Source organism: Canis aureus, chromosome 2 (genome assembly GCF_053574225.1).
Source record: "Canis aureus isolate CA01 chromosome 2, VMU_Caureus_v.1.0, whole genome shotgun sequence".
Taxonomy (NCBI): Eukaryota; Metazoa; Chordata; class Mammalia; order Carnivora; family Canidae; genus Canis; species Canis aureus.
Window position 1 is genome coordinate 62,640,046 of NC_135612.1, and position 14,710 is coordinate 62,654,755.

Here is a 14,710-nt window from a genome sequence, read left to right on the forward strand (position 1 = left end):
GGCTGTCAAACCCTCTCCGGGTGCTTTCTCCCCATACTGTTGTTGGGTGGCCTGCAACGCCTTTGGTTCTTACCTGGAGATCTTTTACTCACAGGACCTTTGGGGTCAGGAGGGATGGTGCTAGATCATGCCAAGATATTGGAGAGGATGTGGGCACCCCTACCACTCACCTAGGAAGATGCAGGAGCCCGTGTGGGCCTCGGAAACCCGCCTGCCCTACAATCACCCCATCTCTGGACATAGTGTCAGGATGGCAGACCATCTGCCAGTGAACATCACTCACACAAGCAGGCTGACAAAAGGATGGGGCTGCACAGCCAACCTCTGTCACCATTCCTGGAAGGAAGACTGGCAGTGGAGGCAGTGTGTGTGTGCGTGTGTGTGCGCGCGCGCGTGTGTGCATGCGTGCACATGCGTGCGCAGAGGTGGCCTGGTTCACGTAAACATTAATCCAGGGAAACAGGACTGGCAGTTAATGCAAGATACAGTCAACTTCAGAACAAAGGAAATTACCAGGCAGAGGGACTAAGAACACCCAGCAATTTTAAACGTATATGCATCAGACAACAGGGCTGCAAAATATGAGCAGCAAACACTGATGTGACCAAGAGGAGAAGACAACAACTTCACAATTATAGGTGAATACTTCACACTCCTTCTCCAGTGACCAGGAGACAACTAGATGCAGGGTTAGCGAGGATGTGGCCGATCTCAACGACTCTCTCAACCAGCAGGAGCTGCCCATCCATATGGAACACACAGCAACAGTGCAATACTCATTCTTCTCCAAAGGCACCGAACACAGTGTGATCGGCAACATCCGGGCCACAGAACCAATCTCGGCAAATTTACAATTGTTGAAATCATACAGGGGTGTGTTCAACAATTACAACGGAGTCACAATGGAAATCAGAGACAGAAAGATAACAAGAATATCCCCACATTCTTGGAAACTAAACAACACACTTCTAAGTAGTCCATGGGCCAAAGGGAAAAATCTGAAGGAAGATGAAAAAATACATCAAATTGAATGAAAATGAAATACAATATATCACAATTTTTGGGACATGGCTAATGCAGTAAATAAAAGGGAAATGAATAACACTGAATGTTCGCAATAGAAAAGCAGAGAAGTCTCTTACCAGTAATTTAAGCTCCATATCAAGTGCCTAGAAGAAGCAGAGCAAAATAAACTCAAAGTGAGTAGAATGAAGGAAATAGTGAAGAGCAGAGATCAATGACGTTGAAAACAGCAAAAACAGTAAAGAAAAATCAATAAAACAAAAAGCTGGTTCTTTGAAAAGATTGATGGAATTGACAAATCTCTAGCAAGACTTACAGAAGAAAAGCAAAAAAGTACAACCTACCAATATCAAGAATGAAACAGGTTATGTCGCTATAGATCATACAGATATTAAAAAAAGGATGATAATAGAATATTACAAACAACTCTACGTGCATACATTTGACAACTTAGTGAAATGGGCAAATTCCTTAAAAAAACACAAATGACCACAACTCCCCCATTATGAAGCAGATCATTTGAATAGTCCTATATCTTTTACAGAAATTAAATTTGTAATTTGAAAGCTTTCAAAAAAGAAATTTCCCGGCTTAGATGATTTCACTGGAGAATTTTGCAAAATGTTGAAAGAATTAACACCAAATCTCCCCTAGAGATAAATGAAAGAGGAAAGAAGACCTCCAAATTCACCTTAACAAAGCTGGTGTGACCCTGACAACAAAATTAGACCAAGTCAGGAAAAGAAAAGCAGAGTAACATTATGCATGAAACTCTCTGTAGAAACACTTGAACAAAATCAAAATAGTAGCAAATGGAATTAGCAAATGTAAAAAGAATTAAGTACCATAACCAAGTGGGGTTTATGGTAGAGATGCAAAGCTGGTTCAATATTTGAAACTCCATCATGTGATTAAGAATTCATCATTTTGTCACGAATCTCTATATTCACCACCCAAAGAAAAGTCACATGATCATATCCATTGATGCAGAAAAGCATTTGATGAAATTCAACACCTTTTCCTAATAAAAACTTGTGGAACTTTCATCAACATGATGGAGAGTATATCCAACATCAGTCCTTAATGGTAGAAGACTGATTTCCCCTGATATCATGAACTAGGCATAAATTTATGCTCTCATTCTTCTCCAACACAGTCCTGGAAGTTTTAGCCAGAGCAATATGTCAGAAGAGCAAATTATAGGAATGCAGGTCAGAAATAAAGAAATGAACTGTTCTTTATAGACGACATGATTGTCTACATAGAAAATCCTAAGGAATGTACAATAAAACTCTTTGTCCTAGAAAAATAAGGGAGTTCAGCAAGGTCACAAGATAAAAGATCAATACACAAAAGTCAATTACATTTTAATATTACTAGCATTGGAGCACCTGGGTGGCTCAGTGGTTGAGTGTCTGCCTTTGGCTCAGGGTGTGATCTCGGGGTCCTGGGATCGAGTTTCACATAAGGCTCCCTGCAGAGGAGAGCTTCTCCCTCTGCCGATACCTCTGCCTCTCTCTCTCTGGTTTTCATGAATAAATAAATAAATAATCTTAAAAAAATATTACTAGCATCAAATACATGGACAACAGAATTGAAAATACAATCCCATTTACAATTCCTCAAAAAGGAAATCCTTAGGCACAAATCTTATAAAACATTTACAGGACTCAGATACTAAAAACTATACAACACAGATGAAAGAAATAAAAGATTTAAATAATTGGGGAGACATAGTGCATTCATGGATTAGAAGACTCAAATGGTTGGCCATGAAAGTGGATCCAGATCTCAGACTGTGTACAAGAATAAACTTTGAGTAGATTTGAGAACCAGATGTAAAAATGAAACATAAATACTAGAGGGGAGCCTGGGTGACTCAGTCAGTTAAGCACCTGCCTTCGGTTTGGGTCATGATCCCAGGGTCCTGGGATTGAGTCCCACATTGGGCTCCTTGCTCAGTGGGGAGCCTGCTCTTCTCTCTTCCTCTGCCTGCTGCTCCCCCTCTGCTTGTGCTCTGTCTCTCGCTTTCTCTCTCCCAAATAAATAAATAAAATCTAAAAGAAAAAAAAAACGAATGCTAGAGAACATATGGATGAACTGCTCTCTAACATGGGTATAGGAAAAACTTTTCAACTTTCAAAATGTGGACACAATAAAAGGAAAGCTTGATAAGTTTGCCTTGCAAAATACATCATAGCAAAGCCAAGTGACCAACTGGAGGAAATTGCCTATAATATTTTATAAAGGGTTACTTTCCCTAATGTGTAAAGAACTCTTAAAATAAATCAAAGCAATAAAGGCTAAGAGCTGATTGGAAAGTGCCTGACCCATCTTTAGCCCCGGAACACTCAGTGAGGGAGGAGACCGCATCTGCCACAGGTAGTGCTAGGGAAACTGGACCCTTACCTTACACCACACACAAATATCAATTCAGAGTGGACTACAGACTTGAACATAAGACCTGAAATCACAAACTTCTAGAAGAAAACAGGAGAAAAGCTCCCTCAAAGTGGCCTTACAATTATTATTATTATTATTATTATTATTATTATTATTATTATTTTGATTTGACATCAAAAGCATGGGCAACAAGAACAGAAATGAACTACTGAAACCACATCAAAGATCTCAGTGCAGCAAAGGAAACGGCCAGCAAAACGCAAAGGCCCCTGTGGAATGGGAGAAAGCTTCTGCATACCATATGTCCATCTAGTAGGGGGTTAACATCCAAAATGCACAAGGTACTCACACAACGTAGTAGCAAGAAAAGCCAAATACCGTGGCTAAAACATCGGGAAAGGACGTGAAAATTTTCCTAAAGACGATGAACAAATGGTCAACGGGTATTTGGAAAGATGCTTGTCATCACTAATTATCAGAGAGAAGCAAATCAGAATGTCAGTGAGGTATCACCTTACACCTGTGAGGAATTGCTGTGATAAGCATTGGTGAGGATGTGGAGAAAAGGGACTGTTGGTGGGAGTGTAAGTTGGTGCAGCCATTATGGAAAATGGTATTTTAATTTTTCCTCAAAAAATTAAAATTATTAGATTTTATTTTTATTTTATTCTTTTAAGATTTTATTTATTCATGAAAGACACATACACAGAGAGAGAGAGACACACAGGAAGAGGGAGAAGCAGACTTCCTGAAAGGAGCCCGATGTGGGACTCGATTCCAGATCCTGGGGTCACACCCTGAACCAAAGGCAGACACTCAACCGCTGAGCCACCCAGGCGTCCCCCAAATTATCAGATTTAAAAAAAAGATTCTATTTATTTATTTATCTGAGACACACACACAGGGAAAGAGAGAGCAGAGGAGAGAGAAAATCTAAAGCAGACTCTGGTCTGAATGCAGAGCCCGACATAGGGCTCGATCCCACAACCCCAAGATCATGACCTGAGCTGAAACTAATAGTCGGACACTCAATCAACTGAGCCACCCAGGTGCCCCTAGAATTACCACTTTTTAAAAGTCATCTCTGCACCCAGCGTGGGGCTCATACTCAGGACCTTGAGATCAAGAGTCACATGCTCTACAGACCAAGCCATTTGGGTACCCCTAGAACCACCAGTTTTAAAAATTGGAACCCAGAAGTGATCCCACGTCTGATATATATTCAAAAGAAATAAAATCACTATTTTGAAGAGATATCTGCACTCCCATGCATATTGTAGCATCATTCACAATAGCCAAGATTTGGAAACAACCTAAGTGTCTGACAGATGACATGGAAATACTACGTAGCCTTAAGAAAGAAGGAAATCCTGCCACTTGCAAAACCATGGGTGAACCTGGAACATATTAAGTGAAATAAGCCAGACACAGAAGGACAGCTGCTGTAGGGTCTCAGTTGTATGCGGAATCTAAACCAGTCCAAGTCATGGTAACAGAGATGAATGGTGGTAGCCCGGGGCTGGCACAGTGGGAACGGGGAGGTGCCAGTCCAACACGGAGATCCTGACCTGAGCTGGAATCAAGAGTCGGATGCATAACTGACTGAGTTGCCGGGGCACCCCTGTCACACCACACACCTTAACCATACGTGAGTCTAACTTGTCAATTGTGTCTCATTAAAGCTGTGAAGAAATGGACCAAAGCCCTGAAGAGGTCATTCCCAGGAGCGGGCCTTCAGTATATGAAAACACGCTCAGCCCCACACATAACAAATGACACGCGCATTGACGCCTCTTCTCGCTCACAGGCTCAGCATGAATCTCAATGGGGAGGGGTGCGTGCTGCAGGGGTCCCGAGGCCCAGCCCCTCGCACACCACCCAGGAAAGGCAACATGGCATCTCTGGTAAAACCACTTGCTTGAGGGCAATACCACAAAAGCCCTGCGCTGCTTGGCTCCTTTCTGACATAGCAACATCCAACGTGGAGTTCACCTGGAAAGTCTCCCTCCACTAAGGGTTGCGGCGGCCCCCAGAGCCCAGGGCACTGCGAGGCCCACTGCAAAGAACAGGCTTTCGGGGGAGCCCTGGTTGGGGGCCTCCACCTAGGCCACCTGTCCTAGCAGGAGGACGAGCCCAGGTTGATATGCCGACAGCTTCTGAAGTGGTGACCTCCACAGACCGCCCTGGGAGAGGACACCAGATGCAAACATGCCCCATGTTGGCTTGTCAGAAGTTTCTGCCAGAATCTCAGGTCTTCATGTGTGGATGTGGGGGCCAACTGACTCTGCTGGTAGGGGCTGGGAGGGGGCAGTCGGGACCAGAAGCACTGGCCAGACCCCTGCTCTGAGCACCTCCAGGACCCCCGCCCGTCAAGGTGGGGAAGGAGGAAGCACACCTGCGCTACACGGTCAGCTTGCACCCCGGGCCCCTGGCTGCTCCTGTGAGCGGCACATCACCTCCTCCTTCTTCTGGTCGGCCTTCTGCTTGTTGCCCTGCCTGAGGAGCTGCCGGGCCAGGATGGCCTCCTCGCGGCTGAGCTTCCCCTGCAGCCTCCGGCACTCGCCTGCAGCCAGCGCCTCCTCCTGGTCCTTCGCCTGCATCTTCTTCTGCCACTCAAGAAACTCAGAGAAGTCACCTGCACCATCCACAAGCTTATCCACCCTGGGGAACAGGGGGGGCGGTTAGAGGCAGGGTTTGGATTCCCTCCCGATCAGGACCTGTGCCGGCCATGGGGACGCCGCTGCCTCCCCTGGAGTGGCCTCACAGGCATGGGGCACTCTTCATCCAATGCCAGCCACATCCCCACCCCCACTGTCCACCTGTCCCCATCCTGTGCACCCACCCTTCAGCCATATCTCCCTGCCCCTGCTTCCTGTATAGTCACCAGACTGTCCATTGGCCTTCCTCCATCTACCTGTCTGTCCATCCACATTCCTCTGCCCGCTTGTCTATCCTCTCATCCATCTGAGCAGCCACCCAAACTCCCACCACAGCCCACTTCTGGGGTAAGCACAGGGGTCTGCCGTGCCGGTGGTCTGGGAGTGGGGGTAATTGGGAAGAGGTCTGGAAAGGAGGTGACCCCTGAGAGAGGTTTAGGCTGGGCTGGCTTTCTGCTAAGGCCCCTTATGTGTGGTCCATTTCCCTCACTGAGCCAGGATTATCTTCCTTCGATACGGCTGTGCCCTGAACACTGGCCCCACAGTCTCCCTCTTCTCCCAGAACAGCCGTCCCTGCACCCCCTCCTCTGAAGCAGGATGAGGAGCTGCCGACCCCACCTCTGCAGCTCTTTCTCCACCTGCCGCTGGTATAAAGACCCTTCTCGGAGGATGGCAGCAGTGTTCAGCTTGACTGGGACATTGTTGGGCTGCAGGAGAGAGGAGGGCACAGAACAGAACAAGAAGTGGCGTCCAGGCCAGGAGGTGGGCATCCAGGGAGAAGACACTGGGACCAGCACCTGTGCCCACTGTGACCAGGTCAGGATCACCTCTCACCTTGTAGAATGTCAACTTTGGAGTCTTCAGGATTCTGGGCATGAATCGGAGCTGCAGCTTCTTCTCGGAGCCCTGTGGACATCAGAGCCTGGCACCTGTGCCCACTGGGTGCCCTTAAATGCACTCTGGGAAGGTGGTAGATCCTGCACCCCCAGGAGAGCCAGCACATTCCTCTCTATCGTAACTGCTGCTGCCTGGCCAGCCCCCTGCACACGGCCCCCTCCCCCGATCCCTACCCCCAGCAGCACTTCAGTTCTCTAGCACCCTCCCCAGCCTTCCTGGAGGGTTGAGACTCCCAAGCAGGGGCAGGGAAGGTATGGGTTCCCAAGCAGGGGAGCTTGCACTTCAGGGCTCCGGCTCTGCCCCCACCCCAGCTGCCCCTGGGGCTGGTTTCCATGACCTTTCCTGGCTGTCCCCCAAGCCTGCTCTGTGCCAGCTGCTGCTGCCCTGCGGACACTCCCAGGACGTCCCCCACAGCCCCAGTGTGTGGAGCCATGGGTCAGAGGGTGCCCCCAGGTCACGCTACTCTGCTGGTTGCCCACTCCTCCGCCCGCCCCCATCTGCTGGGGGGGCCGGGGCATCTCTGCCTCATGCAGCTGCCGCCAGGGGGGCCCACGGCAGGGAGGGCAGGCCAGGCCCAGCTCCTCTGGAGTGAGCACCCACCCAGAACTGGCCTTCCTCGTCCTACTCTGTTTACTTTCTCTTTACTGACAAACATATCTTGGGTTTTTGTTTTTCTTATAGAAACATTAAGTGGTCAGTAGGGAACTCTGGGAACACCCAGAGAGCGTTGAAGATGTGTGCCCGCGTCCTCACCTGCGCACTTAAGCTGCTCTCAGCCCAGCTCGGGGAGCAAGCACTGTCTCAGCCTCATGGGAAGCCTGCCCCCTATGAGCCAAACCTGAAAAGGCTGAATGAGGGGCTCATCATGTCGCCGCTAACAGGGCACAGGGAGGAATGTTTCCATGTTGTAAGAAAATGCCACCATGAAGACTGGCCCAGGGTATAGAGGGCTGGGGTTACCTGCACCAGGGTCGTACCCCGGGACCTGGGCACCGCACACCGCATCTCCTCGATGTTCACCTTCAGCAGCAGCTCCTGCAAGCAGCAACACATGGCTCTGGCCCCCCTGGGCACCACCTAGCATCCTCGGGTCTCAGAAGGGGCAGAGGCACAGACCAGCTCCAAACTGCTCTCTTTTTCCATATAACACCCTGGAGGGGGCAGCCCGGGAGGCTCAGCGGTTTAGTGCCACCTTCGGCCCAGGGCCTGATCCTGGAAACCTGGGATGGAGTCCCATGTCGGGCTCCCTGCATGAAGCCTGCTTCTCCCTCTGCCTGTGTCTCTGCCTCTCTCTCTCTCTCTCTCTCTCTCTCTCTCTCTGTCTCTCATTAATAAATAAATAAAATCTTTTTAAAAAAGAAAAAAAAACACTCTGGAGGGGTCTAGGAAGGCAGGAGTCGAGGGAGACATCTGACCTCAGCCTTCCAGCGATTATATCTCCTGGTCATCTCTAGTTGCTCCTGCTCCTTGGGCGGGTGGTAGGTACTCCTGGGGATCTGGTGGGTGGTGGGAAAAGAGCTTGTGGTCAGTGGCTATGATTCAGAGGAAGGTGTAGACCTCAGCATGAGGAGAGCAGGGATCCACTGGGCAGGCTCCAGTTCAACTGGGCTTCCCCACAGTTGGGTGGGGTCCCCTGAACACTCCTGGTCTGCCCAGAGCACCCTCAGTCCTGGGAAGAGCCCAGCCCCCCACTGGCTCACAGCCTGTGCCCACTGCTGATGTCTGCACTTACTGGTTTTGGCTTGGTCATGACAGGGACCGGCTCAGGCACTGGAATGGCACGGGGTCGGGGAACAGTCAGGTTGAACTCCTTGGGCTCTGTGACCTTGGCCTTGGTCTTTGGAAGAGGGGACTGATTGGTCATCACTTTCTCCAGCTGCTTGATCAGCTCCTGGACCTCTGGCTGCCATCTTGAAGGCAAAGGTAGGAGCAGCAGCTTAGAGCCACTTTCAAAGCAGGTCAATGAGGGCACAGCCCTTGGGATGCAAAGGACCCCCCCACTAAGCACACCCGGGGCTACTTGAGGGTGGGGCACTCTGCACTGAGTGCAAGCCACACCCTGGAGCCACAGGGCAGGTGAGGAAGCAGAGCCAGAAGCATCAGGTCCCAGCCCAGCTGCCAAGTGAGAGGGGAACTAGGAACACCGAACCATCTCCGCTGCAGGAGCCCAGCGAGTCTGAGGGGGGTGGTGGCAGTGGGGACATGGAGCTAATCTGGGGCAGCAGATGGCCCAGGGGAAGGAGGCCTGGGGAAGCTGGAGATTCCTGGACGTTCCGGGAGCTGAGCTGTCAGTGACTGGTGGAGAAGGGGCTCTGGGAGTAGGGCGGGGCAGGGTAGAGCCTGGGGTGGGGGTGCCCCAAGCAGGGTTTTGGGCAAGGCGTGGTGCTGCCCACGTCCCAGGCGGGCATAGCCCACATCACCAGTCTGACCATTAGAGCAACCTTGAGGGCAGATAGCATGGTTTCAATGGCCCCTGCCCCAGCTTGAGGACCACGGCCCCCAGAGGAAAGAAGAGCATGTCCAAGGGCCAGCGGGGAGTGGGGATTTCGGGGTGGGGGGAGGCAGGCAGGGCAGGGCAGGCCTGGGATGCAGCAGGTCCCAGAGCGGTAGTGTTAGGCTACGGTTGGGGTGGTGGGCAGGGGGCACCCTGGAAGCAGGCTGAACCCAGGCCTGGGCCCCTGGTGGCAGCCCTGTGGATGGATGGTGAATCCAGCCTGGCTGGGACTGAGGACTTTCCTCCAGAACAGAGGCAGCTCCAGGGACACCCCGAGACCCCAGGGCCATGGTTTTCTTCCCCACAGAAGGGCTTCTGTCTTCCCCAGGCCTCTGGGTCTCCTGTGTGCAGCTGCACAGTGGTCTGCTTGGGCCCAAACAGTCCCTCTGTCCCCAGGAAGATAAAGTGGCCCCCCCAACCCCCCCATCAGAAGGGAAACAATGGGGGTAGCTTCACCCTGACCCCAGCAGCCTCGCAGAGCCCAAGGGCAGGGCCTCCCACTGTGGGTCCTGGCTTATACCAGTGAAGCTGGCATTTGGGACACAGGGCCAGGCAGCGAGGGCAGCTTTGGGGCATGGGGTACAGAGAGGCTCCCAGCCTGGCCCACCTCATCAGGGGGTCGATCCAGTTCTCGCTCACATGGGCGGTCTCGTAGATGAGGCTCCATTCGTCCTTGATCCAGGAGCACAGGCTTAAGGGGTTGAACAAGAACCCGAGGAACTGAGAGAGAAGTAGGACCCTGAGGGAGGCGGCTCAAGCCCAGACCCCCTGCAGCCAGGTGAAGCCCCCAGTTCCCCACACAAAGCCAATGTCCAGGGGGCAGGTGTGGCTAACACACTGTGAGAGGAAGCCTCTGTCCACGCCAGGGTAGGAGGCCCCTCAGGACAGGCCCTCCCTCCCCAGAACAGAGAGGGGAGCCCAACTGCTGCTCACCTGCCCCCCATGCTGGTCTGGGGTGCCTACTCTGGGGGGCTGGCTGCCCACCTCATTCTGGAGCATGCCGCAACCCAGCAGGACCCATCCCCCTGGTGGGGGCCCAGTGCCGGCCGGAGCTGACTGCTCAGAACTGGAAGGCCCACACCCACTTCTGGAGCATTCCTAGTGGGGACAGATGGACTGCGGCCTGCCTCCCTCACCCCATGGGTTCTAGAATTCCAAGAACGGAGTTGCATTGTTTTTTGCCACTGCCCCTGCCAGGGGTGGGCTCCAGGACTGACCCGCCCAGCCAATCCACTGAAGTTGTCTTCCCTGGCAGGGCCTCTTGTGCCCTCGGGAGGGCCCAGCCCTGCCACAGCAGGAACTTCCAGCGGCCCCAGGCTCCTGTTTTCTAGTCTGGGCCTCTAGTCTAGCAGGTTTGGTTCTAGAAGGCACAGCACAGCTTAGCTTCTCAGTGGAGGCCGGCTATCTGGGAACTGGACAGAGGGGGTTGTCCATTGAGTGTCCAGCCACTCCATTGGCTGGAGTGGCCCTAGCCAAAGGAGGTGGCCATCTGCACTGCTGAGAGGAAGCTCAGTCCCCCACCCCTTATCTGAGGGTCAGCTATGCCAAAGGCCTATCGGGGGGCTGCTCTGTAAGGGGCATGCACCAAGCTGAGCCACATCCCAGCTTTGAGGGTCTAGTCTGGTCAAGGGGACCACCACAGACCACTCAAACCAGGTGCCCAGAAAACTGGCTGTAAGGCGACGCCACGTTCTGAGTCCCCCAGGAGAGCTTTGTGTGGACACAGGAAATATGATGCCCCCATCTGGGTCCCCTACAGCGTGTCCTGGGCCGTGGGCCTTGACTGGGGGTGGGCCAGGCAGCATGCGGGAGAGGTATGTGTCAGCAGCTGGGTCCCCGCTGTGGGCCTCTGGGCTCTGTGGGTCTGGGCCTACTGCCCCTGGGGCTGCTGTGGGGCTGCATGTCCGGCCCCTCACAGCTGCAGTGAACTCGGAGAGGCCAGGCTGTGGGATAGCCACGGGCAAGGGGAGCAGTGGGGTAGCACCGCCACAGCCATGTCCTCATCTCCACCTCCCCTTGGGCCTCCACATCCTTCTTCATGCAGTGGCTGCCAGGTGTCCTTCTACAGCCTTCTGTGGCTTCTCCACTTGACAGTCTGGCCCCTCCCCAACCACCACCCAGGAGCCCCTCCCCACCTTCCCTGCCCCACAGTGGTCTTCTCAGCTGCAGGCCCGTGGCTACCATCCATCATCTCTCTCCTGCCCTCCCAGGTTCATTGCTGTCTTTCACCTGCTACCACTTCTTGCCTAAAGGGGCTCTGGGGTCTCTGCTACTCTTGTTCCTGGCAGATGCTCCCTGCTGCTCCATCCCTGCCCTCCCACTCAGCATGTCAGCTGGTCTGCTGCCCCCACCCATGGACAGGGCTTCCCAAAACGAGGTCACCATTCTCCCTGGGTGTGAAGAGAGGGCAGCCCCTCAGGGAACATGCTGGAATGGGGGCGGGGTTCTGGGGTAGGTTCTCTGGCCGTCTGGAGAATTCCAGTGTGTGAACAGGGTTCCTTGGGGCGAGCAGGATTGCTACTCCCCTGGCCCCAGAGCCACATCCAGCACTGAGTCCCATGGAGACCATAGCCGAGGCTGCCTGAGAACCAGCTTAGTGCCTCGTCATCGCTCACCATGACAGTGGCAGCACCCCAGGTGTGGTCTGTGGGGAGCTTCCAGGGAGGGGCCCCAGGGCAGCCATACCATTCCCAACAGCTTGGCAGGTGGACCCAATGGGACTGAAGAGGGAGGTGGGGCAGGGGCAGAGGAGAGAGGACACAAGGTGCCACTGCACCCCTGCAGCTCCCAGCTCCCTTGGGAATTTGTGTGGGCTGTTTCCAGGACTCTTTTTTTTTTTTTTCCAGGACTCTTCTAACAGAAAATCTCTGGGGGAGGTAAATGCATTGGGGGCACTGGGCTGGCCATGTGTAGCCAGCCCTCTGCATGCCTGTGCTGGGTCTGCACTGTGAGGCAGCCCCGGGGGGTCCTGTGCCGCCCCCTCTGGGTTCAGGTCAAGGCTGCTCTAGGGTCAGCTCCAGGGCTGCAAGAAATGAAGACCTGGTTTAAGATAACTATGCAAGCGTTTCGCCCTGTGAACTCTTTGTTTTTGTGTAGCTGGGAAACCCCATCATTAAAGTAAACCACAACCTTGGGTCAGCACCTTCTCTGTGTGCCTTCTCAGGGACACACTTAGAGCACTCTTGGGGCCCATGACCTGCGCTTCTCTGAGAGTGGTTTCCCTGGTCTGGTGATGCCCCCGAGCTGAATGAGGAGCAAGCCAGTCGGCCAGAGCCTGGTCCCAGAATGGGCTCTGCTGCTCACTTGCTGAGTGAGACTGGGCAAGTTACCAAACCTCTCTGTGCCTCAGTTTCCTCAACTGTGGGGTGAGTGCCAGCAGGATGACCTCCCTGGGTGGCTGTGACGATGAAGCAAGAACTGCTCACAGATGAAAAAAAAAAAAAAAGAACTGCTCACAGATGAAGCCTGACCCATAGCAAATGCTCCATGGGAGCTGGCCAGCAAAGGACAGTGGGCCTCAAGCCCAGGCTTCGTGGTCCTGCTGGCCCCAGAGTCTGGGTGTCTCAGCTTTCTACACAAATAACAGAAGTGGCCCTGGGCAGGGCTGGTGTGCAGCCTCCCCCGATGAGGTGCCCGTCCTCAGGGCCTGCTCGGGACTTTGCTCCCTTACCTGCCCCTGAGTCCCCCACGCCACGCAGCCTCTTTTGGAAGGACAGGCTGCCCTGGGTCTGCAGCTTGGTCATGAGTCAGAAGGGAAGGCTCTGGAAGCCCAGACTCCAAACAGGCAACAGACCCCTGTCAGCACTCACCAGGACCCTAAGGAATGGGAGTCAATCCCCCGGGGACAGAGAGAGCATCTGTGCAGCCATGAGAGGGTACCAGCTTGTCATAAACACAGAATAAACCCAGCAGGGTTTCTTCCATTAAAATGAGGAAAGGGAGATCCCTGGGTGGCACAGCGGTTTAGCGCCTGCCTTTGGCCCAGGGCGCGATCCTGGAGACCCGGGATCGAATCCCACGTCGGGCTCCCGGTGCACGGAGCCTGCTTCTCCCTCTGCCTATGTCTCTGCCTCTCTCTCTCTCTCTCTCTCTCTCTCTCTCTCTCTCTGTGACTATCATAAATAAATAAAAATTAAAAATTTTTAAAAAAATAAAATGAGGAAAGGTAAGAGGTTGGCAGTAGATGGGACACATATCTACCCTTGGGTTTGAGAAGAAAACGTAGGGGGCGCCTGGGTGGCTCATATGGTGAAGCATTTGCCTTCAGCTCAGGTCATGATCCCAGGGTCCTGGGATCGAGTCCCACCTCGGGCTCCCTGCTTCTCCTTCCCTCTCTCCCTCTGTGTTCTCTCTCTCTCACAAATAAATAAAATCTTAAAAAAAAAGAAGAAGAAAAGGTGGGGCAGGTGGGGGTGGCTTACCTTGCACATTTTGTCCAGGGGCTGAGACCTGATGATGTCAGAGAAGAGCTGGAAGCCGAGTTCGTCCAGCTGGAACGTGGCCAGGTAGCAGATCACTAAGGAGACAAGGCTGGTGAGTGTGGGGACGACCGTGGGGTGTCCTCCCCTGCGCCCCCTAGCATCTGATCTTGGGGCCAAGCATGGTGGGTGGCCAGGGGCAGGAGCTTCACCTGGCACCACAGGAAAGTGACAAGATGATGCAAGAGTACAAATGGCGCTGTCTCACACAGGGGAGTATGTGGTGGCTTTCACAACACTTCCCTGCACCCTAACTCATTTGATGAGTTCTCAGAAATTCCCTGCATAAAAGTAAAATCATTTTGGATTTCAGTTTGTTAATGCTAAGAGACCAAATGGCCTCGAAGCCAACTGGCACATGAACCTCCCTGGGCTTGGTGAGGGGCCTCTGAGGCAGGGACTATTTGCCATACCCATGGGTAGGTGGGCCAGTGATGTGCTGCTGGTGAGCCAAGTGTCCTGCAGTGCGGGCAGAGTACAGGAGCCAGCTCAGCTACCCAGCACCCTGCACTCTCCTCTTCTCCTGGGCAGGAGCACGAGGCCTAGTGCAGGGGCTGGGGGTGGGGGCTGAACCAACTCCCTCACTGGAGACACTGGTCACTGTGCCCATAATGTTCCCCACATGCCAGAAGGACAGGTGGCCATTAGGGGTCTGCAAGAAGCCAGGCAGAGACATCTCATGTTTAATCCCCTGCTGGACAGTCCCAACTGTGGCCATCAGGCTGGCCTTGCCCCTAGTCCTCAGGCTTTGAGGGGTC

General features: G+C 53.0%; 2 protein-coding genes across 6 annotated transcripts in view; one reads left to right on the top strand and one right to left on the bottom strand.

Annotated features, from left to right (window-relative positions):
- The window catches only part of ZFYVE28 (zinc finger FYVE-type containing 28), a 159,244-nt gene that overhangs the window by 12,426 nt on the left and 132,108 nt on the right, over window positions 1–14,710 (top strand). Inside the window, exon 2 of the mRNA XM_077876154.1 lies at window positions 13,914–14,007. The gene's annotated coding sequence lies outside the window, so the exon portion shown is untranslated. The remainder of the gene's footprint in view (window positions 1–13,913; window positions 14,008–14,710) is intronic.
- CFAP99 (cilia and flagella associated protein 99) overlaps window positions 1–14,710 on the bottom strand; it is a 40,441-nt gene that overhangs the window by 8,066 nt on the left and 17,665 nt on the right. For 3 of the 5 annotated variants that reach the window (XM_077876257.1, XM_077876241.1, XM_077876251.1), the window contains exons 4-11: window positions 13,896–13,990; window positions 10,082–10,194; window positions 8,713–8,890; window positions 8,396–8,476; window positions 7,941–8,015; window positions 6,918–6,989; window positions 6,702–6,790; window positions 5,883–6,087 (exon numbers count right to left, since the gene is read on the bottom strand). In XM_077876257.1, coding sequence (XP_077732383.1) covers window positions 5,883–6,087; window positions 6,702–6,790; window positions 6,918–6,989; window positions 7,941–8,015; window positions 8,396–8,476; window positions 8,713–8,890; window positions 10,082–10,194; window positions 13,896–13,990 — 908 coding nt within the window. Of the gene's footprint in view, window positions 1–1,142; window positions 1,170–5,882; window positions 6,088–6,701; window positions 6,791–6,917; window positions 6,990–7,940; window positions 8,016–8,395; window positions 8,477–8,712; window positions 8,891–10,081; window positions 10,195–13,895; window positions 13,991–14,710 lie in introns of all 5 variants that reach the window. The other 2 variants (XM_077876224.1, XM_077876234.1) reach the window with 1 other exon arrangement.